This window comes from Dipodomys ordii, unplaced genomic scaffold (genome assembly GCF_000151885.1).
Source record: "Dipodomys ordii isolate 6190 unplaced genomic scaffold, Dord_2.0 Scaffold104, whole genome shotgun sequence".
Lineage (NCBI taxonomy): Eukaryota > Metazoa > Chordata > Mammalia > Rodentia > Heteromyidae > Dipodomys > Dipodomys ordii.
Window position 1 is genome coordinate 3,107,344 of NW_012267320.1, and position 22,924 is coordinate 3,130,267.

At 48.8% G+C, this 22,924-nt stretch overlaps 1 protein-coding gene across 1 annotated transcript in view; it reads right to left on the reverse strand.

Annotated features, from left to right (window-relative positions):
• Nucleotides 1-22,924, reverse strand: part of Itsn1 (intersectin 1 (SH3 domain protein)) — a 195,520-nt gene that overhangs the window by 2,354 nt on the left and 170,242 nt on the right. Inside the window, exons 30-39 of the mRNA XM_013027430.1 lie at nucleotides 21,243-21,364; nucleotides 19,585-19,691; nucleotides 14,599-14,782; nucleotides 12,182-12,280; nucleotides 7,884-8,051; nucleotides 4,340-4,552; nucleotides 2,771-2,892; nucleotides 1,682-1,764; nucleotides 972-1,055; nucleotides 146-319 (exon numbers count right to left, since the gene is read on the reverse strand). Coding sequence (XP_012882884.1) covers nucleotides 146-319; nucleotides 972-1,055; nucleotides 1,682-1,764; nucleotides 2,771-2,892; nucleotides 4,340-4,552; nucleotides 7,884-8,051; nucleotides 12,182-12,280; nucleotides 14,599-14,782; nucleotides 19,585-19,691; nucleotides 21,243-21,364 — 1,356 coding nt within the window. The remainder of the gene's footprint in view (nucleotides 1-145; nucleotides 320-971; nucleotides 1,056-1,681; nucleotides 1,765-2,770; nucleotides 2,893-4,339; nucleotides 4,553-7,883; nucleotides 8,052-12,181; nucleotides 12,281-14,598; nucleotides 14,783-19,584; nucleotides 19,692-21,242; nucleotides 21,365-22,924) is intronic.

The window sequence follows — 22,924 nt, forward strand, 5'->3', positions numbered from 1 at the left end:
GGAGGGGAAGGGAAAGGAAGTGAGGGGAAGGGGAGGGAAAGGAAGTGAAGGAAAGGAAAGGGAAGGGAAGGGAAGGGAAGGGAAGACTCCATTATAAGAGGAGTAATAGAGGAGAGAAAGTGCTCCAGGGGCACTTCCTACTGACCATCCGGTGAGAACTGGTCCCTCTCAAACACGGTGATACAGAGGACTTCCTGCTCCAGGTCTCTAATGAAGAACTGGCAGTTGGAATTCCACTTGGGGTTCAGAGTGTCCTGGATGGTCTTGGTGATGTGGCATTGGGAGCCCATGGTCACCTCGCAGTACGGGTTGCTCTTTCCTGGGGAGAACAGAAGCTGTGGCCAGGCAGGAAGGACAACGCAGGGGGATCCCAGTACCACCGCCACACTAGAAATGGGGGAGCCAGGCTGTGTTGTTTAGCTAGAACCTCGACCTTAGGCTGGGTGAGAACACTCACAATGACCATGTTTAAAGAACTAACAAATAGATGAGTGAGTGTCTAAGCCAGGTCCTTCCTGTCACTCACACCAGCCTTCTGGTATATCCTCCCTACTGTAAAAGCAGTCTCAGGGGTTTTTTATTATTATTATTTCACAAATAAAATAGGCGGGGAATGTGGCTTAGTGGGAGAGTGCTTGCCTAGCATGCATGAAGGCCTAGTTTTGACTCCTTGGTACCACATACTCAGAAAAAGCCGAAAGTGGCGCTGTGGCTCAAGTGATAATGTGCTGGCCTCGAGCACAGAGAGGCTCAGGGGATAGTGGCCAGGCCCTGAGTTCAAGCCCCAGGACTGGATAAATAAATTAATTAATTAAAGTAAAACTCTGGCATTTGAACAATTGCTGAAAAGACCAATTCTAGAAGGAAATGTCAGATTAAAATAAGAAAAAGATAGCATTTGATGTACAGGTGTCGGGAAACATGGGGAATGGAGGACAGTCTTCCAGCACAGGTGGAGTCGCGGTCCTTACCATGCGATCGGCAAGGCTTCAACTCGATGCCTTCCACAACGTTCACCATCAGCCTTCCGATTCCTGTTGCTCTTTGGGAACGGACTATGATGACAGAAAAAAGCAACAGAAAGTGCTTCATTGTAGCGTGCGATGACTTTCCCTTCCCAGTGTGCCTCATGACCCATTGTACACACCTTCCCACACTGAAAAATGCCTCTCCTCCCTCTTGATCTCTTCTCTCCTCTGCTGATCCTACTTCCATCCATCTTCCATCCATCCTTCCAAACATCCATCCATCTTCCATCCATCCTTCCATCTTCCATCCATCCATCCATCCTTCCATCCATCCACCTATCCATCCATCCATCCATCCTTCCATCCACCTATCCATTCCACTTCCATCCATCCATCCATCTTCCATCCATCCATCCATCCTTCCATCCATCCATCCATCCATCTTCCATCCATCCATCCATCCATCCTTCCATCCACCTATCCATCCCACTTCCATCCATCCATCCATCTTCCATCCATCCATCCATCCATCCATCTTCCATCCATCCATCCTTCCATCCCACTTCCATCCATCCATCCATCCATCTCACTGATCCCACTTCCATCCAGTCTTCCATCTATCCTTCCATCCATCCAGTCTTGCTACCTTCCCTGCTTCCCCCAACCCCACCCAGCGGCAGGATGCTGGTCCCGGTCGGCAGGCAATACATTACCCAGGTATGCCTTCTCTCGCTTCTTTTTCTCAGTCTCTATGTAGAGCTCAGAGGCAGCTTTGATTTTCTGCACCCAGGCAGTCCTTGGACAGGAAAAGACAAAAGGTTGCCAAATTGAATCAGGACAAAAAAAGAAAGAAAGAAAGAAAAAAAGCTTGAGGTCTGTTCAAATTCTGTTTCTAAGACCCTGTTTCCTTTGTTCATTTAATTTTAATGACAAAGGCTCAAGCTTGATTTTGTGATGCTAATAATTAGTAAGAAAGACCTAAGAGGTATTCTTAGGCTGGACTCGACGCCTGCCCGCAGCATCTGCATCCTTGTGGAGGAAAGTCTGGGATAAATGTCACCTTGCAGGAGCTAGTTCCTCGCCTTCCCTTAGCGAAAAGTATCTTTGTCCAAGCACCCCTCCCCTCACCACCCCAGGGAAGAAGAAAAGCCATGTCCCAGACTGGGGAGCAATTCACATGAAAGCCTGAAGTCTGCTTATGGGAAGCTCTTTCCGTGTAGCATTTTTTTTTCCCCTTCACTCTTTCTGAGAACCATATGCCCGGTAACTTTAGCCAAATCCCTTGCTTGGCACAAATGCCCAGGAGAAGGTTGCTGGCCTTGTGTCAAGCTCACCCTTCAGAAAATGATCTATTTCGTTTGGCTCCAAGGACAGAGTCTTGAAGCAAAAGTCCCCCACAGCCTGAGAATCAGAGATTGCCTGTCCCGGACGGGGGGCGGGGGGGGAAGGGAGGAAGGGAGGGAGTAGGGGCGATGGGGCTCCAGTATGAGTGGACCTGTGAATCTCCAGGTCACTCTCCTCTGAGTGTCTGCCACCCAGGAGGACCTGAAGAGATCTGGGATATTCTGTTTAGTCTCGGGGGTGGGGGGAGAGGGGAGGGGGGCTGAATGTTTCCTTTAAAAAAATTCTCAAGCAAAATTTGTTTCAAACCATTTTATTTTGAGACATCCATGTCACGTATCCAGCTTCTGAGAGGTTCTAGAAAAACAGACGATGCGCTCCCCACCCTCCACCAGAGGCTGGGCAAGGCTTCACCTCCGGAGGATGCCGGACCTGCGGCCACGCGGCCATGCAGGGCTTACCGTTCGTTTATGCTCTCTGCTCGGAGGGTATACACTCGGTCGATGTGGGAAATGTGGAAGATGGGTTCGTCTCCGGAAGGGTCAGTGGGCAATTTTACTAGAACTTCATTTAAGAAAATAGGCTGCAAAGCAATAATGCAGAGGCATTAAAAAACAAGGCAGAGGGACTGCAGATTTGGTACGCTCCAAGGTTATGTTTGTGTGTGTGCATGTAATGAAGCTGCAGGTGAGTGTGTGTGTGTGTGTGTGTGTGTGTTCACACATGTTTATGGGTGTGGCTCAGTAAGCCAGATTAAAGGCTTGTGTGTTCCCCAGTTAAAGTATACTCAGACAAGACACCTGGGTATGGTAGCTTACAACTATAATTCCCAGCTACTCAGGAGGCAGAGGGACAGAGATCTGAAGCCTGCCCGAGCCACTCAGAGTGAGAACTTAATCTGAAAAACAAACTAAAAGTCAAAGGATGGGGGACGTGACTAAAGCGGCAGAGTGCTTGTCTAGTGTGAGGCCTTGAATTCAATCACCACTACTGCAAAAATGAAAACAAATAAAAAAACTAAGCCAGAATAAGGATTTTCTGTTGATACTAACTTTTAATAGATTATGCACACATTCATGTGAACTAGGACCTTGCATTTCTTAGGCAGACAGTTCATTACTTTCTATTTAGTTTAGGTTTTTTTTGGGGGGGGCAGGTGAACTGGATAGTGATCCTCCTATTACACTTCTCATGTAGCTGCAATGCTGCCACCACACTTGGCATTTTCATTGCACTGAGGTCTCATGTGCTTTTTGCCCAGGCAAACCACGGTCCTCCTGTTCTCTAGTTCCTGTGTGTCTGAAGGCTACTCTGGCCTAAGTCGTGGTGCCCAGCCTGCAGGTATTTTTTAAAGTCCTTTCAAAATAAGACCTAATCGGTCCCTTTTTCCCACCATATACACTAAATGGCAAATACCTTCACATCCAAGTAATTCTGTCCGGGGATTCTCAGACAACGTGTCTAGTAACAGTCTACATAAAAACACTGCTTTCCCCTCAAATATAGTGCAGCTGCCTCTGGGAAAATTCTTCCATAAAAACATACCCTCCATGCACAGACAAATTTAGAAAAACACTAGCCCGTGACACAGAGACGCGAACACAGCCATGAGGTACGGACGGACCAGATGCACGGCTTAGGGAAGTCTTCCCCACATCGACTGTTCTGGTGGGCTTGGGTGGTGAAGAGAGGCACACGTGTTCCAAGGACAGTGTGGAAGCTGCCTGTGGGTACTGGGCCTGTGATGTTTATCTCTCCTTGCCTGCATCCTCCGCACACAGGACCATGAGTTCCTGTGGCGTGGGGTCTGTCTCTCACCCGTGGAAGGGACACCACCTTACTTGGCCGTGATAAATCTTTTGTTCATGGAGACGCAGATTTCGGTGACTCTGAATCCTCACACATCCATCTTGCCTCCGTCCTCCACACTACGGCCTCAAAGCCTGCTAAAGCCCTGGCTCTCCTTTTGGGCCAACGTTCCTTCCTCCCCAGACACAGCCCCCTGCTTTGCCATCTCTGGCGGAACTTACTGTTTTGTACATCTTATACTGCAGGTTAGATTTAGGGCTGAAGACTTTGTCGGTGCCAGAAGAGCCCAAAGGCTTTGTGATTTGGGTCAGGAGAAGGAAGTCGTTGAAAAGGAAACCATACAGCTCCTTGTTGCTCTTGGCCTTGTAGAGCTTCCCACTGTGCAGAAACTTGCGTGGCCCCAAGCAATTGGTCACTGAATTGAACACCAGTTGCTGAGAAAGGAAAAGAAACCCAAAGAAGACAGGATGAAGAAAGGTCATGGTTTTCACTTTGGTCTCTTTGCAGCTGAAAGCCTAGGCTCCATCAGAATCTAAGGTCAGCCGATCTGCACACAAATCAAGGATAGCTTTGAACACTTCAGGTAGTATCTTTTGGAGCCAAGAAGTCCAAAGACAAAGGCCACAGCTCTGGGATTTGCATCAGAATGTGTCTTGGTTCTAATTCCTGAGGCTTTTGACTAGGGATTGGATGGATTCTAAAGGTGTAGAAGGGCCTGTTTCTCTCTTTTGCTTACTGGCTAAATGGACAGCAGGAAGAGAATCCCTATCACCTCCCATGTTGATGACTATCTGCCCAGTGAGAGGCGAAACTTTGGAATGGTGTGGACCAGCTGCAACAAGAAGGCCCTGCATGGGCTCGGACAGTGCTTCTAGAAAGCAGAATCTTCATGCCCCTGGGCTTCGAAGGGGCTGAGCTCAGGTGAGAGGACTTCATAAAGTTCCCCTTTTGTGACAGCAGGGGGAGAGATGGAAGAAGGCAAGGCTCTAGCTGTGCACCAGGCAGAGAGATGCTGCAGCTTCATGGTCTCCACCTGTTCATACATCTGTGCCATACCTCATCTGCCAGCCTTCTTGACCAAGTTTCTCTCCAGAACTACTCATCTTTCCAACCTCTCGGAAGGGCAATGGAGTTCACCACGCACATTTCCCCCAAGAGATCCTGGAAGCCACCTGCTACTTTCAACGTGGGAGACAAACTCAGTGGTGACTCAGGGACTCTAGGCCTTCATGTGATAAGGGGAGGGGCCAGTTTGTCCCACACTAAGGTTTGAGGAGGAAGAACAGCTTCTGACCGTCCCCACTGAGGCTCTGAGAGAGCCCAAAAGGAACCTTTAACGAAGAGAGTTCATCCCTTAAACTCCTAACAGGAAACCTGGAGTTTTATCCTGGAGATCTACCTTCCTGCTTTCCAAGAAAGAGTTCAAGTCTCCTGGGGACAATCAGTCCAGAAAAGGCAAGTGTCACTGGTTCCAATGTCCTTAAAGAGGATGTCCTGTACTCATACGAGAGTTTACAGTCACTGACTAGGACCCAGGAGCCATCTTTACATTACTCTGTCTTCACTTGAGGATGCTAGAGACCACATTTATCTGAAATCACTGGTGTGCACTCAGCTCTGGATGCCACACGGCCTACAGTGTGGTCCCGAGACAGAAACCAGAAGCCAACGTGTTCCTTTCCCATCGCCGTGGACACCATCATGGCAACAATGCACTGAGGTGCAATAGCTAGAAAAGGACAATCAACAAGAAGGACAATAATCTGGCTCCAAGGACGGCTTATCAATGCCAGTGAAACACTTGGGGAGAATGTTATTCTATTCTTAACATCTTAAGATGAACAAGACTCAGGTCACTGAGCCCCGGGCTGAAGCAGTTAGATGCAGGGAAGACCCCTTTCTAAAGTTCATACCACCACCTCAGCCTATTTGCCTGACAGAATCAGGTACTGAATCCACTGAAGCCAGGACTAAGGCTGCGTCCCTTTGATGGACACGCAGGCCTTGCTTGGTCCTTCCCTACAGGAGGATGGCTTAGTGTCCCTCTACACTTCTCCCAGTGCCCTGTGCAAGTCATGCTGCTCTTCAGTCCTAATGCCCGTCCTGGGGCTCATGACAGAGGGGGGCGATCTTCAGCTTCCCAGGGCAGGCAAATGTCCCCCTGCCCAATGCCTCCTGGACATTTTCATGACTGGCCCCTCTCCCTGTCACCGAGCTCCACCTCATCATTCCTTACATTCTGTTGTCGACATGAGTTCACCCTCAGCTCCCTCTAAGGACATAAACCCTTAGAGTATAAGAGGCGTACCTTCTTTGCTTTGATGTGCTTGTTGTTTAGAATTGATCAAGGGCATGGGGTAGATGCTCCATTATGAATGAGTGAGGGACCAAGTGGGACAATCAATCCAAATAGGTTCCTGGTCCCACATAGGAGCCTGCAGCCATCACCTGGCTGCAGGTGATCACAGGGCTGCTCTCACACCTTTGCCGCACGCACGGCGGGTGGGTAGGGATGAAGCAGCAGCCGGGAGAGACCGTTAGTGATGGCCTCTGCACATAGTAATGGCTGTCTTTGCAGCTTAAAAGAGGAACACGAAATACAGGGTGGGGAGGATGCACGTGATGCTCTGTCCCTGGGTATCAGGGACAGTCCTAATGAGTGGTGTGCACGCACACGTATGCATGCACACATGCGCCCGTGTCTGTGCTTTTTGGACCTCCAGGCAGCTGCCACACAAATTCACAACTGCAACTCACACAATTGGCATATCCACAGATAAAGTTGTGAGAAACACTGAGTGCGCATCCAAACATCATACTATGGTGCTGGGGATACAGTGCTTGCTTGCCTAGCCCTGGGTTTGATTCCTTGCCTGGCAAAATTTTGCAACTCACAATCAGTAAAGAAAAAATAAGGCATGATGAACAAGAGATAGAAAAAAGAACAAACAGAAGAGTAAGAGGGAGAGAAGAATTCAGTCCTAATATGTGGTACTTATCCTATGAAACTAAGAAAACTGAGAGAAATGGCAGGGTGAGGGAGGAAGGGGGAGAATTAGGTTGATCATGATGCCTTGTACTGGGCTGGGAAGGTGGCTCAGTGGTACAGTGCTTGCCTTGCATGCATGAAGTCCTGGGTTCGATTCCTTAGCACCATGTAAGCAGAAAAAACTGGAAGTGGTGCTGAGGCTCAAGTGGTAGAGCGCTAGCCTTGAGCTGAAGAGCTGAGGGACAGCGCCCAGGCCCAGAGTTCAGGCCCCATGATTGACATAAATAAATAAATGGAATTTTCTATTTTAAAAAAAGATGCCTTGTACTTATAACCTGGTTTATTGAATGCTAACTCCTTTGTGCAACCTTTGAAAACAATAAAAATTTAATTTAAAAAAGACCTGCAACTGGGTGCTAGATCTATCATATTTGGAACATAAAAATGTTTAAAATCTGTTAAGGAATAAACGAGAAGCATGATGAACATCTGTAAAGAACAAGACACACACACACACACACACACACACACACACACACACACACACAAAACCCAACAGATTGCAGAAAATAAATAGAACTGCTAGCAATGGGAAATTATAGGACGGGAAAAAAAAGAAAAGTGCCATGGATGAACTAAACCACAGATGAGAAGCCACTGGAGAGCGCATGAGGGATACGGAGAAGAACGTGGCTCTTGGTTTTCCTTGTTCTGTTTCAGGCCCGCTGTGGAGGCTGGGCCGGGGGAGGACTGGGTCCCACGCTGCAGGCAGTTACCTCGGACAGGCCTTCACACTGCACGTGGGCTTGGATCCACTCCAGCCGGTCAGAGTTCTCCTTCTCACGCACCCCCTCATTGACCTGGGAGCACAGCTCCTCGGCTTTCTCCAGGGCGTGCTTCAAGTGGCTGTGGTCAGGGTGGTTTTCAGGCGTGTTTTCCAGAATCTGCACAGAAGAAAATGATCCCCTTGTTAAGGCGCTCTTGGATGCCCTCTCTGTCCGTCTGCACACAAGGGTGGGCCTGGGATCTTTGGAGGACCCAGGGCAGGGTACTGCAGAGATGGGGCACAGATCTTCTGAATGGCGCACACCTGAGCCACCATGCCTCTGTGCACTCACCGTGGGGCATGGGACGGATGTGGTGTGTGATCGCCACTCCTTTATGTCTCCAGTAAATGGCCTTGCCCAGAATACCTCCTCTTCACAGGCTCATTGGGAGCCAAGTTTCCTATTCATAAGTAATGAATGCTCAGGCCTCAGCCAGGCCCTGTACCTTGGAGTAGCCACAGGGCAAACGATGTGACCTGTCCACACATACAGACTCCCACAATCTAGGGAGATACAGGGTCAGGAAGCCCAAGGGGACTACATAATTTCTCTTCGATGATCTTCACAAAGGAAAAAAAGAACTCAGACACACAAACACACAAACACAAAAACCCTCAGCCCAGAGCCCTGGCCCAGCTGCCAGCACGTGCGTCTGGAACCGTAGCAGATGGGTGCCTTGGGGTGCGAGTATGCTTTTCTTTCTTTCTTTTCTTTCTGTGTTGGTTCTGGGATTTGAAATCAGGGCCTGGATGCTATCTCTGAGCTTCTTTTGTTCAAGGATAGCACTCTATCACTTAAGCCACACGGAGCTCCATTTCTGGCTTTTTGGTGGTTAATTTCATGGACTTTCCTGCCTGGGCTGGCTTTGAACCACAATCCTCAGATCCTAGCCTCAGAGTAGCTAAGATTACAGGCATGAGCCACCAGCACCCTGCTGGAAATTTATGTTTTTCTGGGTAGACCCTTCTAAGCTAATGATTAAGAATGCCATTTCTAGGGCTGGGAAGGTGGCTCAGTGGTAGACCGCTTGCCTTGCATGCATGAGGCCTTGGGTTCGTTCCTCAGCACCACATAAGCAGAAAAATCCAGAAGTGGCACTATGGCTCAAGTGATAGAGCGCTAGCCTTGAGCTGAAGAACTGAGGGACAGTGCGCAGGCCCAGAGTTCAGACCCCACGACTCACCAAAAACAAAAACAAAAAAAAACAGAATGCTAGTTCTTCTGTGCCAGACAGTGCATAAGAAATTGTACGTTTATCAAATAAAGCTCCTTTGTATTTGACTCTTAAAGTTAAAACTAAAAATGATCATAAATTGGGGATTGTATATTTCTATGCATTATCCATCGTATATGTTATCTACCACCCACTGTATTATCTCTGTGCACATTCCTACACATATTTCTATAATGTGCTTATATGTCTATGCAATATCTTCTATACAGTTTATCCCACATATTGAGCAGTTGTCATGGTGATGTCTATTCATTCACAGCAGTGATCTTAAAATAATGCAAAGTAGAATATTTTTAATTTGGCCTTTGAAAAATGTTTGATCACTGAATATAAAGATTATTTTGATTCACTTGGAATTTATAGAATTAATTCAAAGGCCCTCATTTTGCTAAAAAATAGCCACCTACAAATGGATGGAAATGGATTTATTTAAATTTGCATTTTTTTAAATAAAGGGACTTGTCTCAGGAAAAAAAATAGGTTTATTTACTTCATTCTTAGAAATGATTTGTACATGTATTTGTGATATGTAATTGACTGTATTTTGAAAACTCCAAGGATATTGCAATCTTTATTTATTTATTCATTTATTTTTGTCAGTCATGGGCCTGAACTCTGGCCTGGGTGCTGTCCCTCAGCTCTTCAGCTCAGTGCTAGCACTCTATCACTTGAGCCACAGCACCACTTCTGGCTTTTTCTGTTTATGTGGTGCTGAGGAATCAAACCTAGGGCCTCATGCATGTGAGGCAAGCACTCTACCACTGAGCCGCCTTCCCAGCCCTAAAATTTATTATTTTTTTTTAAATTTTTTTTTTTTTTTTGCCGGTTGTGGGGCCTGAACTGGGCGCTGTCCCTCAGCTCTTCAGCTCAAGGCTAGCGCTCTACCACTTGAGCCACAGCACCACTTCCAGCTTTTTCTGCTTATGTGATGCTGAGGAATCGAACCCAGGGCCTCATGCATGCAAGGCAAGCACTCTACCACTGAACCACCTTCCCAGCCTAAAATTTATTTTTGTAAGTGAAGAAAATAAAAAGAATCCTAGCTATTGAGCTATATCTCTTGGCTTAAAGTTCTAGCCACAAGCTGGATGCTAGTGGCTCACACTGTTATCCTAGCTCCTCAGGAGGCTGAGATCTGAGGATCACGGTTCAAAGCCAGCGTCAGCAGGGAAGTCTGTGAGACTCTACAGAATCTACAAAGAAAAAAATAAAAACCTGGAAGTGGAGCCATGTCTCAAGTGGTAAAAGCTCAGTGCCTAGGCCCTGAGCTCAAGTCCCATAACTGCTACACACACACACACACACACATTTCTAGCCACAATCTGGGTTGGTTGCATAAAGGTTCTGAGTTTCCGTTTCCTCTCACTGTTATCAAATATTTAGTCTTAGTCATTTCGGTTTTTCAAACATTTCTTGTCACTCCGTACCTTTCCAATTCTCTTTCAAAGCATTTGGCAAGCTTTCAGTTCTTTCTCCTAGATGCTTAGAAGACAACTATAATATATTTTTTCTGGTTTGTATGTGTCTGTGTGTCTGTGTGTCTGTGTGTATGTGTGTGTGTGGTGTGTGTGTGTGTGTGGTGTGGTGATGCGGGGGGGGGGGGGGTTGTCGGTCATGGGGATTGAACTCTGGGCCTGGGCACTATCCCTGAGCTCTTCAGCTGAAGGTGAGCATTCTACCTCTTGAGCCACAGCGCCACTTCCAGTTTTCTGGAGATAAGAGTCTCATGGACTTTCCTACCTTTGCTGGCTTTGAACCACAATCTTCAGATCTCAGTCTCCTGAATAGCTAGGATTACAGGCATGAGCCACCGGTGCCCAGCTTGTTGTTGTTATTGTTTTAATTAATGACTGGATTTTTTTTGTCCTTTTCTTTTCTTGATGGGGAGCAAGCAGTACTGGGATTTGAACTTAGGACTTTGTATTAAGCCATGCCACCCGACTGTATTTCTTTGTTTGCTTGTTTAATAGGAAGGCCTCTCAATTCTTTTTTTTTCCTCCTCAGTTAGATCTAGAAAATTAACCTTAAAATCTTGTTTCGTATTTGTTTGCAACTAAACAAGATAAATATTGAGTGAATTAAATACCAACTGTGGAGTTGGGATGAGAAATAGTAGACTGAAAGAAGCATCCAAAATGAGCTGTCACACTGAGCCCAAGGCCTGGCTGTCCTGTGGGCTGGAGGTGGGCCGGGCTGCGGGGATGGTCTGTAGAGAAAGGAGATTCTCCTGGGAAAAGATAGACCCAGCACTGAGGAGAGGGACAGCCAAACTCCTTACAGTATATAGCTGGAAAGTGGAAGATGAGAATACATTCCAGTATTGGATTCAAATCAGAAATATTAGTGTGGAGTCATAGGTATGAATAAAAATCGTTAAATTGGCCTAGAAACAAACAGAAATGCATGTGTGTACATATGCATAGGTGCATAAATGTACCTGAACGTGCATACATGTATTTCCCAGCACTGCCACTGAAAAGCCAGAAGGCGATGCCATTCCAATAGTGGTGAGCTCACACCGACGCTCAGATCTGGGTTTCTAAATACCCTTCTCCTTTAAAAGGAATCAGATCTAAGCCCCTCCCCAACCACTCTACTCCTGCAATGGTGTCATATAGGCTCAGGGGATGCACAGTTCTCTCTGTTCATTTCACAGCCCCGGACACAGAAATTCTGTTTCCTTCCCTTTGGGTATTGCAGCAAGTGGACTCTCTCTCAATGGCCCATCAGACAGGAGGTAGGAAGATCAGAGCTCTGTGCCTGTATTGGAAAAGGCATCAAGCACTGAGCTCTCATTTTCTGCCCTAGCAGCCACTTGGTTGCATATCTAGAGGAAGCACTGTTAGTTCTTTTCATGCTAAACCGTTTTGGGATTTTTCCTGAGTTACTAAACAGATGGTTCTAGCAGCTTGCCAGGACATGATTTTTATGCAAAAGTTACCAGGTGTGCTGGCTGGGACCCTTTTGGCACCGAGAAGCGTTCTCTGCTCACAAAGGTATGGAAAGTACTTACGTTTTTAATGATCAGTGGGTACCTTGTTACCCTCTGCATGGGCTTCAGTATAAAGCTAGACAGTGGCATTCCTTTACACCGAGGGTCCATTGCCAATCTCTGAAATAAGAGATTTATTTAAATGTACTTTTAGTGGAAAAAATCTGCAAAATCCAAAGTCAATAACATCAGCACTCACTTAGGATTTCCCCGTCCATTGCCCCATTCATCTGGACAATAGGGGAGGAGCCCACAGCTGGAAGGTCAGACTCACTGCGCCCCCGGCAGTACACACTGCTCCTTACTGAGCAGAGATTCTGGCTTTCCAGAGAGTATTTCTTCCAGATGTCTAAAAATAAAAACTTTATCCCCTCCCAGGGAATCACCAGACAAGGCAATCAATGACAAAATTCTCCTCAAGGTTGATCCTCTTTGTCTAGTGATGGGTAGAACCTGTCCAGGCCCCCAGACCCCCCTGCAGGGAAGGAAGAGGTGGAGCTGAGACTTGAAGGCCAAGCCTCCAGTTTCAGCCTTCAGCTCATCTCTATCCCTCCCCCCCCCCCCTGCCCTCTTTCCTTCCAACACTTGTTGCCAACTCTGTCAGTCCCTCTAGTGGATAAAAGCCCTTTTCCTCCCAAGAGGAGGGCTGTGAGTCACAGGGGCTGTGATTTCTCTCTCAAAGGCTCAGGTTGGATTTAATGCCTTAGACACAGGCAGCTTCTCTCCCCCGGAGCCCTGCCATCTGACCTAGGCCAGGTCTGCAAGCATCTGGGCCTGATGTCCCTCCATGGACATCAGATCTTCCAGGAGCACCTCACAGGAGGCAAAGGCACGCCAGACTCCTGCCGGGTGCGTCAAGGGAGGTGAAGAAGAGCAGGAGGGGAGAGACACCCAGCTCCTTGTCCTGGGTTGGTGTCAGCATTTCCCTGAAGTTCAAGTGCATCTGCTGATGATGGCATCCTGCCTGCATCCAGGAACTGGGCCTTTGACAGACTGCAGCCCAGCGTCCACCCTTCATCTTCAATCACCCTTGTCTTACTTCTTAGCCATCTTTTTTTGCCAGTTCTGAGGCTTGAACTGAGGGCCTGGGCACTGCCCCTGGGCTTCTTTTGCTCAAGGCTAGTACTCTACCACTTGACCCACAGCACCACTGTCAGCCTTTTCTGTTTATGTGGTACTGAGGAATCAAATGCTGAGGCTTCATGCATGCTAGGTAAGCACTCTACCACTGAGCCACATTCCCAGCCCTTAGCCATCTTTCTTCCACTTGAATGATCTCAGATTTGGCTAGGAGGTCTCAGCATTTAATACTGAGACAAATAGATTCTGGCCAAGATGAAGCCACGCTTATACCTCATAGAGATGACTGAACAAATACTATTCTTGGGGAGGTGACAATGGTCAGCCCTCCGAATGCCTGGGGTGCAGAGACCGGTTAGCATTATCAGTTTGCTAGTCAATGGAAGTTGTTTTACTCTCTTTCTGTTTTCTTCTCCCTGGGAGATCTGGGATGTGGCCAGGACAGAGACCCTGCAGCAGTCATGTCACTACCTCCACCAAAGGTCCCCTGGTGGACACGTGGCTCTGCAGACCTGGCTAGCTGAGAGGCAGTGTATGCGGCACCCTATGCAGACTGGCTTGACCTTCCCAGAGCTCGGGCCAAGGTTTTCCCCTGGGCAGGCAGAACCCATAGGGAAAGATGGAGGGGGCCGCAGGGAAGCCTGGGCATTGGGAATGGGCACCAAGAAAGAACAGAAGATGCTGAGGCTCGCTAGAAGGAGAGTCTGGAGCCCTTCTGGGCCCAATCAGAGGAGGCAAAGACTTAGACACGCCTCCCAAACCTTCTAAACAGAAACTGCTTCAAAGCATCCAGGCTTGGGGCTGGGAATGTGGTTTAGTGGTAGAATGCCAGCCTAGAGCAAAAGAAGCCCAGGGACAATGCCCTGGCCCTGAGTTCAAACCCAGGACTGGCAAAAAGAAAAAGAAAAAGAAAGCATCTAAGCTTGGGACCGGCCTCGTCATCTCCATGTGCACCATTTGGTGACAGCTACACTGTCCAGCTAGTGTCTGCCCCTTCTTGCTTAGCCAAGGTTTTAGTCTCTGTTTGCTCTGTGTGTGTGTGTGTGTGTGTGTGCGCGCGCGCGCGCACGTGCGCGTGCGCTGGTCCTGGGGCTTGAACTCAGGACCTTGGTGCTGTCCTGAGCTTTCTGGCTTAAGGTTAGCACTCTACCACTTGAGCCACAGTCTCACAGTCTTTCTTGCCAAGACTGGTTTCGAACCACAATCCTTCGATCTCAACCTCCCGAGTAAATAGGATTCCAGGTGTGAGCCACCAGCCCCCGGCTGTTGGCTAATTTCTATTAGGCTCTCTACAAACCCTGAAGATGGGCACTCCGGAGGACGGGAGGAAGGGTCTCCCTGCAGCTGGGGTTGCTTACTTTGACGAACTCCTTAAAGTCCGGGGCCTCATCGGTCTTCTGCTGGATCAGCGCCGCCCCGTTGAGCTGGCAGCTGCAGAAGCGGATGTAGGGCTGCATGTGGGGTAGCTGCGCGCTCAGAATGTCCCCGATCATCTTCACAGGCATCTTCTCCCCGGACATCTTCTTGCGGACCCTCAGCGCTCTGCGTGGAAACACGGGAGGTGAGCCCCACCTGCACACCGCCTGCCAGCCCCGCGACACACGGCTACAGAAACGGAATGTGTGTGAGGGGCATAGACGAGAGCGCCACTAGAGCATCTATTTGGAAGACAGGGAATCGAGAAAGAAGTGATTGGAGTGACAGAGAGGCACCACTGTGGCATTTTTTTCTTTGGGACCATGTGCCACCATGGTTCTCCTTCGCTTCAGGATTCAGACGGGATGCCTGTGTTGGCATCTCAGCTCATGGATTATTGGTGGTGAGAATTCCACGCTGCTGGGGCCTAAGAACTGAGCTTATTTCTGGAGACCTTGGCACCCCAGGGAAGGTGTCATCGTCAGGGGCTTTCAGACGACACAGACCATAATGGAGATGGCAAATCAATAACCACACACACACACACACACACACACACACACACACACAATAGTCCCAGGATGTGTGGCACAGCCCGGTCTAAATGATCATTTGGACTATCTCTGCCTTTCACTATTCATTACTATGGTTAATTTGAAGTTGACTAAGAATTCTAGAAGGAGACTAGAAGGTTTTTGTGATAACAATGAGACTGTGAGCCCAAAATGGAAACTAAGTAGAGAGACATTGGAAGGACTGGGGTGCATCGAGGAGATGGCATGTGGGACTGGGCCTCCATCCTTCTACCTCTAAAACACAAGCTCTGAACACCAGCAATGCAAACAACTGACCACGGGCCGAAGCCTCCAAATGATCCAAATGCACCTTTCTTCTTCCTAAACTGATTATCCCCAGCATTTGTGACAGCAACAGAGAGCTAGCTGACACTATGTTATCCCTATTTCCTATTGGGGAAACTGAGGCATGCGGAAATGGAATGCCTTGGCCAAAAAACTGAAGCCTCGGCCAAAGCTAAAATAAAAGGTGACCGGAGCAGCCCTTGAACCTAGGTGTGCCGCCCACCCATCTAAGGAAGGCCTGAATGGATCTTAACTTAGCCTTTCTGCTATCACTCCTGACTGCGTCCTGAAGGGGCTGCACCTAGATTTTGGATAGAAAAATGTTCTAAGCCTTTCTGCCTGCCCTGCTTCTACGGCACATCACTTACTCAGCACAGCTCCCCAGGAAGGACGCTAACCATGTGATCTAACATGTCACCAGAATCATCACTACTAGAAAATCGTTGTATCACAGTTAGCTTTCTTTGGTTTTCATTGTAAAATTTTCACTTATTAGAGCCAGGTGTAGTGGTCCACGCCTATCACCCCAGATACATGGGAGGCAGAGGTAGGAGAATCATGGTCCAAAAGCAACACTCTGTCTGGAAAATAAATAAATGAGAGCAAAACAGGGGGCTAGAGGTGTGACGCAAGTTGTAGAGCCCTTGTTGAGCAAGCCACGGCCCTGAATTCAAACTCAGGTTTGCCAAAAAAAAAAAAACCCAAAACCCACCACTATCTGTTGGTTGGATTCTGTGGTTCCCTCAATACAAGGGGTGAGTCTCATCCTCGCATCAAGAATGGTGATAGAAAGCGGTTTTCTCATAGCAGTCCAGGGACTGTGGCCTTAATTCTCTGTCCCCCAAACTCCCCTCTTCCAGCCCCCTAGAAACCATAACACGAGGATTGCTCCTTCCATGGAAAAATGATGTCTATTTGGCCAAGCAAATAAACCAAAGTGTTCACTGAATGATTTACCACGTAGGTGCACATTCCAGAATTCTTTCGAATTTTCTGTAGTTTTGAAATTCTTCATAACAAAATGTTAGAAGGAAGAAAAAGAAATCAAGATTCTCAGGGAGCTCCTGTTAAGTAGACGTATTTTATCTGGAAGATGCAAATTACAGACCCCTCTCCCATGTAATCAGGTTATCCGAGGAGCAGGGCCGGAGGAGCAATGGCCTTGCAGTGGGAGCGGGGAGGAGCGCCAGGCATGCATACCAGGGCTGACAGCATACCAGTGGCACAGCGCCCTTGCTCCTCCAATAACCTTGAGTGGCAGACAAAACTTCTGTCTTGTGTGAATCCTAGAGTTCAGCCGCCACTACCACACACACACACACACACACACACACACACACACACACACACACACACACACTATTCGTACCATATCTATAATCTCAGAGCTGCTAAAATAAAAGCTGCCCAAGGTGGCTGTCTGTTCTAAACAGCTACCTTATTAGCTGTTTAACACCAAGTTAGAAGGTGCTAGAGCCCAGGAAATCTTTGGAACATTTGGCTCCTGGCTCTGTGAGCTTTCCATTGGAGGCAAGACTGAGGGGAAGCCCCAGGCTCAGGACCCTGGCATTCTGCACAGAGCCTACCGACTGTGTGACTTAATATAAGTCACACAACCTCTCTGAGCTTGGGTTCTCCAACAGTCACAGTGCTTTCATATCTTGCTTCAAGTCCCTGAAGAGCTCTGGAAAGGGACACGGGGAGAGAAAGAAGGGAAGGCAATTGTACGGAGTGGAGAGCCAATGGCCAACGTTATTGATGTGTCTTTCCTTTTCTAAGGGGCCACTGGGGACATCAGACACATTTCCCATGTCTCTACCCCTGCTAGAGCTGTCTGAGGAAAAGTTGTTAACTGTAGGTGTGTGTGTGTGTGTGTGTGTGTGTGTGTTTTGTGTGCGCAGGTCCTGGGGTTTAATCAGGACCTGGGTACTGTCCCTGAGCTTTTGTGCTCAAAGCTAGCATTCTACTCCTTCAGCCATAGCTCCATTTCTGGCTTTTGTCATTGTTAGTGGTGGTCATGGGGCTTCTACCCCTGGCCTGGACGCTGTCCCTCAGCTCTTCAGCTCAAGGCTACGGCTCTACCACTTGAGCCACAGTGCCACTTCTGGTTTTCTGCTGGCTCATTGGAGATAAGAGTCTCACAGACTACTTTCCTGTGCGGGCTGGCTTTGAACCTCGATCCTCGGATCTCAGCCCCCTGAGTAGCTAGGATTACAGGTGTGAGCCACTGGCACCTGGCTTATTTCTGGCTTTTTTGGTGGTTAAATCGGAGATGAGAATGATCTCATAGACTAACTACTCTGCCTGGGATGGCTTCTAACTTCAATCCTCAGATCTCAGCTCTCTGAGTAGCTTGGATTACAGGCGCCCAGAGTCATTTATAGGTATATTTTTAACAGAAAACTCGGTGTCTGTCCAACACTTTAGGTTCAGGGCTAGCCCCTTCTGCTAAGGCAAGTCATGGCCAAGCCCCACACTTCCTGTGTCCTGAGCTCTTATCATTCAAAGGCCTGGGGGATGCAGGCGCCCAGGGACTACTGTGCTGCGTTATGATGGGACTTGAATGGGCCCCAAAGGTGCCTGCGCCTCCTCCGCGGTGGTCCCCCAGCGTGGCGGTGGTGAGGTGATGGAGTCTCACACAAGGGAGCTAGGTGACCAGGTGCACTGCCCCGGGAAGGGATTAACGAGGTTCTACCTAGGACCCTGAGGGCCTCCCTCCAGAGCAAGTGGTTAGAGAACTTGGTTCTAGAAGAGCAAGTCTAACCCCTTAAGTTTTCTTTTTTTCTGGCTTCCTGCCTTTCACCTGATCTCCTACACACACACACACACACACACACACACACACACACACACACACTTCTCAACCAATGGCCGAATCGATGGGGCTGCTTAATCTTGACCTCCGAAAAGTTTGATCTCAGTAAATCACTAGTCTTTATCTGTAAAGAATCCAGACTTGGGGGTTTCATAATAGCAACAGAAAGCCGACTAGTCAAATCTCCATCTTCCAGATGAGGACACTGAGACTGTAAACCACCCAGTCCAAAGACATGTGGACAGAGGTGACTGTAAGTCTGCAAGCCCAGGGCTCTGTCTCCTACCTGTGGTGGGGAAGATATATCATCTCCCAGAGAGGATGCAAAGCCTTTCTCTAAATGCTCGCCTGAGGTCATCTGTGGAGACATGCACACTGTATGACTTCCTTCCTGTTTCCTCTCCACTCCATCCCCTCATCCCAGCACGCGAGAGTGGGGATGTCCAATCACAAGAACAATGCAGGAGCCTCCTTCAGAAACCTGCAGCCTCCCAGTGAGCTGAATGTGGAGATCGCAAGGGCGCAGGAGCACTGTGTGCTTCAGGCTCAGGCCCTATCGCTACCCCTAGAAGCCAGGACTTGGTCTGCATTCCAAGCCAGTGATATTTTAATGAGGCCTGGGGGGGGATTTCTGTTATTGTGTGCTTGTTTTAGATTGGAAGGGAGGCTGGCAATGATATAATCCAGCGCCCTCATTTTACAAATAGGGAAGCTCAGGCTCAAAGAGGAAGACTAGAGAGATGAGATACAAACTCCCTAGGCTCCTGGGCCCAGGAGCTGCATCTACAAACTAAAGCATGGCCCTAGGCTGGCTGATTGGGGTGACCCTGAGGAACGGGTGCATGCTAGGAACAGTTCCACACTTTTCCATCATCTGGAGCCAAGAGGCCTCCAGCGATCCACCTACTTCTACCGGGAGGAAGAATCTAAGGATGGAGCTAGCAGTGAGCAGGAGCCAGAATTGGTCCAGTTCTGGAAATTCTGGAACCATGGCCATCCTCTGAAACCTGGATGCCTTGGTGATGTATATTCCCTGCCATGAGAAATCTAGAACTTATTTCCAGTAAGCATGCGGGCACGAAAGGGTGCTGGCACGGTGTGAGTGGCAATGAGCAAAAAGAAACGCGTTAATTAGAAAGCAGAAGGAGACACGGGGTAGCATGCGTGGGGGACACAGGACGGACCACACAGAGGTGCTAGTGTGTAAGCCGCGGAGGTGCAGCGAGGCCAGGGGTTAGAGAAGAAAGGCTTACTTCAGTAGTTTGATATTACACATAATCAGCTCCTTCCAGTTAACAAAAATCATAGCAACCTCTTTTTCTGTCAGCAGCTCAGACTCCATCAGGGGTTTCTGAAAGATCTACAGGTGCAGAAAATGAAGCAGTTCAGAAAGCAAAGTTAGCTCCAACCTTACACACGCACGCGCGCGCATGCGCACACTGGTCTGTTTAGAGCAACGGAGAGGGCTGGAGTGGATGGGGTGCCACCTTCCTGCAGAGGTGGGTGGGGCCTGGGGGAGGAGCTGAGGGAGGAGGAGCCCGGGGAACATCATTTGCATGATGGGGCTTAGTTCTGCCTATGAGAAGCTAGAAGGCCAGTTCAACTTGAGACAGGGAGGAAACAGAGCCAATGGACTAACAGGGGGTGTGAGCAAGTGGGTGGCTAGGGAGGGCTCCTTCATCCTCACATCCAGCATCAGCAGGACTGAGGCTATGGGTGCTGTCTTCTGCCCACAGAGCCAAGGCTCACAGTGATGGCTAAGAGGACCATCCCCCAAGCTCGGTGTGGATGTAGACTCAGTCACAGGTTTTAGGTGGGGCCCCATGTGGCTGAGCATGGTGGGGGGGGGAGAGGCAAGGGATGCTTCTGGAGGTTATCTGAGGACTGTCCATCTTTGAACTAAACTTGGCCAGGTTGAAGCTGATCCCAGGGAACCCTAATTCCTGTGAAGTTCGAAGCTGACGTGGAACCTAGCATCCCAAGGCCGCCCCACACAACTGTGCATCTTGTGTACTGCCCAAAGGCACGTCCACCCTACACAGGCATGATGCAATGTGGACATCCCGGCCTAAATATTAAATAGCAATCCAGTGCCTTGAGAACTGGCACTTTTTGGGGGGAGTCGTATCACTGTTGAGTGTTGGTGGTGGCCTTTTAGGCCAGAAACCCATCCTAAACTCCTCCAGCACAATAGACAACCCCGTGTGTCTCTTCTAGACTGCCAGACAAGAGGGCTTAGTGTTTGGAGGAGGAAGAATGGATCTCAACCTGTGACAGGATTTGTCACATTGTAAGTGATTCTCAGGTCCAGTTTGCCTTACCTTCCCCCCCCTCCCATTTCCTACTATGCACTTTTTTTTTTTTAAGGCAGGGCTGCCCAACTCTGTTGCCCTATCCTTCCAGACACAATGGCCAAGGCCCTCCAATGGCTGGCTACCTGGGAGATAAAGCAGATGAGGCTCACAGAGCCAGGGGAAGAAACATGTTCATGCGGAATGACAGATCTCTATCAAGGGCATTATGGAATTTGGGGAACCACTGGAGAGGTTAGCGAGCTGGCCACCATTTTTAAATGCCAACACGAAGGGCCAACCATGGGGCATTCACTAGTTGGTGGCTGAGCTGCAACTTCTCTGACTAGACCTGAGCGTCTCTCACTCCCCGTCTGCATGCATGCTGGCCCGTACGAGCTCCTCTGGCTTTGGGTACATCTTCAAAAGTGAGCTCTACTTCTCTGTGCATGAGAACTTGACCATCTCAACTCGGGAAAGATCTCCTGTGTCATTGGCCTTCCAGATGTCTCCCACCCCCATTCCCCCGCCCCCCGCCATACACACAATACATCTCAGGCTGAATGGGGGCCCAGGCCTCCTCCTGAACCTCCAGCCCTTACCACCACAGCTGCCATTACCTCTGTGACCAGCTGGAGGTCGTTCACATAGTTTTCCTCCGTGACAATGAGCTCGTGGATATACCCTTGTCGCTTCCTTTCAGTCGGGGTCAACATATCCAAAAGGTGTAAATCTGAGCACCCTGGAAGATACAACCATTGGGGCACCGTTTAGTCCAGGCTGGGGAAGCCCACACAGCTTCATCAATGAAGACACTCCATGTTCTGTTGGCTGCGGGGCTGTCTAGCCTAACTCCAGCATATCAGTGGGGGGGGGGGAGGGGGAAGGGCACGATTCGGGTCTCCCCTCAGAGGTAAGTTGGAGCCCTGGTTCCTGCCCACGAATGTGGCCTTCTTTGGAAATGTTGATGGCATGAAGTGCTGGTGGTGTCTCATGCAGAAGGTGGCCCAGAGAAGAGGATCAAGACACAGGCACAGACAGGAGCCCTGTAATGTAGCTGAGGCAGGGATCAGAGATCAGAGAGTTGCATCCAAGGGACCTCACAGATTCCAAGCAATTCCAGAAGCAGAACAGACCCCGCCCACAGCCATCAGAGAAAGCGTAGCCACGCTATACTGTGATTTTAGACTTCTAGCCCAAGAACTATGAGAAGATAACATCCTAGTTGTTTTAAGACACCCACTTTGTGGTTGTCATGGTGACCCTAGATATGAATACAGGTGGCACACTCTGCTTCATCAAAAATAGGAAAACAGCCAGGCCCTGGTTGCTCACACTGCTACTCGGGAGGTTTGGGTCTGGAGGATCACACTTCTAGTCCAGCCTGGGCATAAATGTAAGACCTCATCTCAATCAAGAGGAGGACTCAGTGCCAGATGCCTGGCATCTTACCTACGTGGGAAGCATAAATGGGCAGATCATGGTCAAGACTGGCCTGGGCATAGATGAAGATCATAGTTTTAAAATAATAAAGGCAAAAAGGGTGGGGGCTGGCTTGAGTGATAGAGTTCTCTGCTTAGCTAGCACAAGGCCCTGAGTTTAACTGCTAGTATCACTCCCAGCACCAATCCCACCATCACAAAAATTAACATGGAAGTGGGGCACCGGTAGCTCACACCTGTCATCCTAGCTACTCGAGAGGCTGAGATCTGAGGATGGCTGTTTGAAGCCAACCCCGGCAGAAAGGTCTTATCTCCAATTAACCACTGGAAACTGGAAGTGGCTCCATGGCTCCAAGTGGTAGAGTGCTAGCCTTAAGCAAAAGAGTGCAGGGCAGCGCCCAAGCCCTGAGTTATCAAGCCCATGACTGACCTTTTTTTTTAATAAACATGGAAAGTAATGTTGAGAGACTTGGTAGTAATGGGCTGCCACTTCCAGGCTATGCACCATACTAACAGCTTTACATTGGCAACTGCCTTTCCTACTATTATACTAGAATTGTCTCCATTATACAGATAGGGAAAGTGAGGCTTAAAGAGATGGGCTCGCCTCAGATTTTCAGCTTAACAGTGGTGAAGGCAAGAGTCTGTCTTGAGATTTTGGCCCTAGAGGGCCTAGGCTCTACCCCAGACCACCACCAGCTACACGCTCACAGGATGTTTGTCCTGAAGTTGGGTTTTGGAGGGTGAGGTAGCTGGGCAGAGGCTCCCGATGGACCTGGGTACCAGATAGAGCCAGACACATCCAGTCAGAGCTGGGAAAACTTTCCAGGACAAGGCCGCCGCCTGGTCCCATGGAAGCT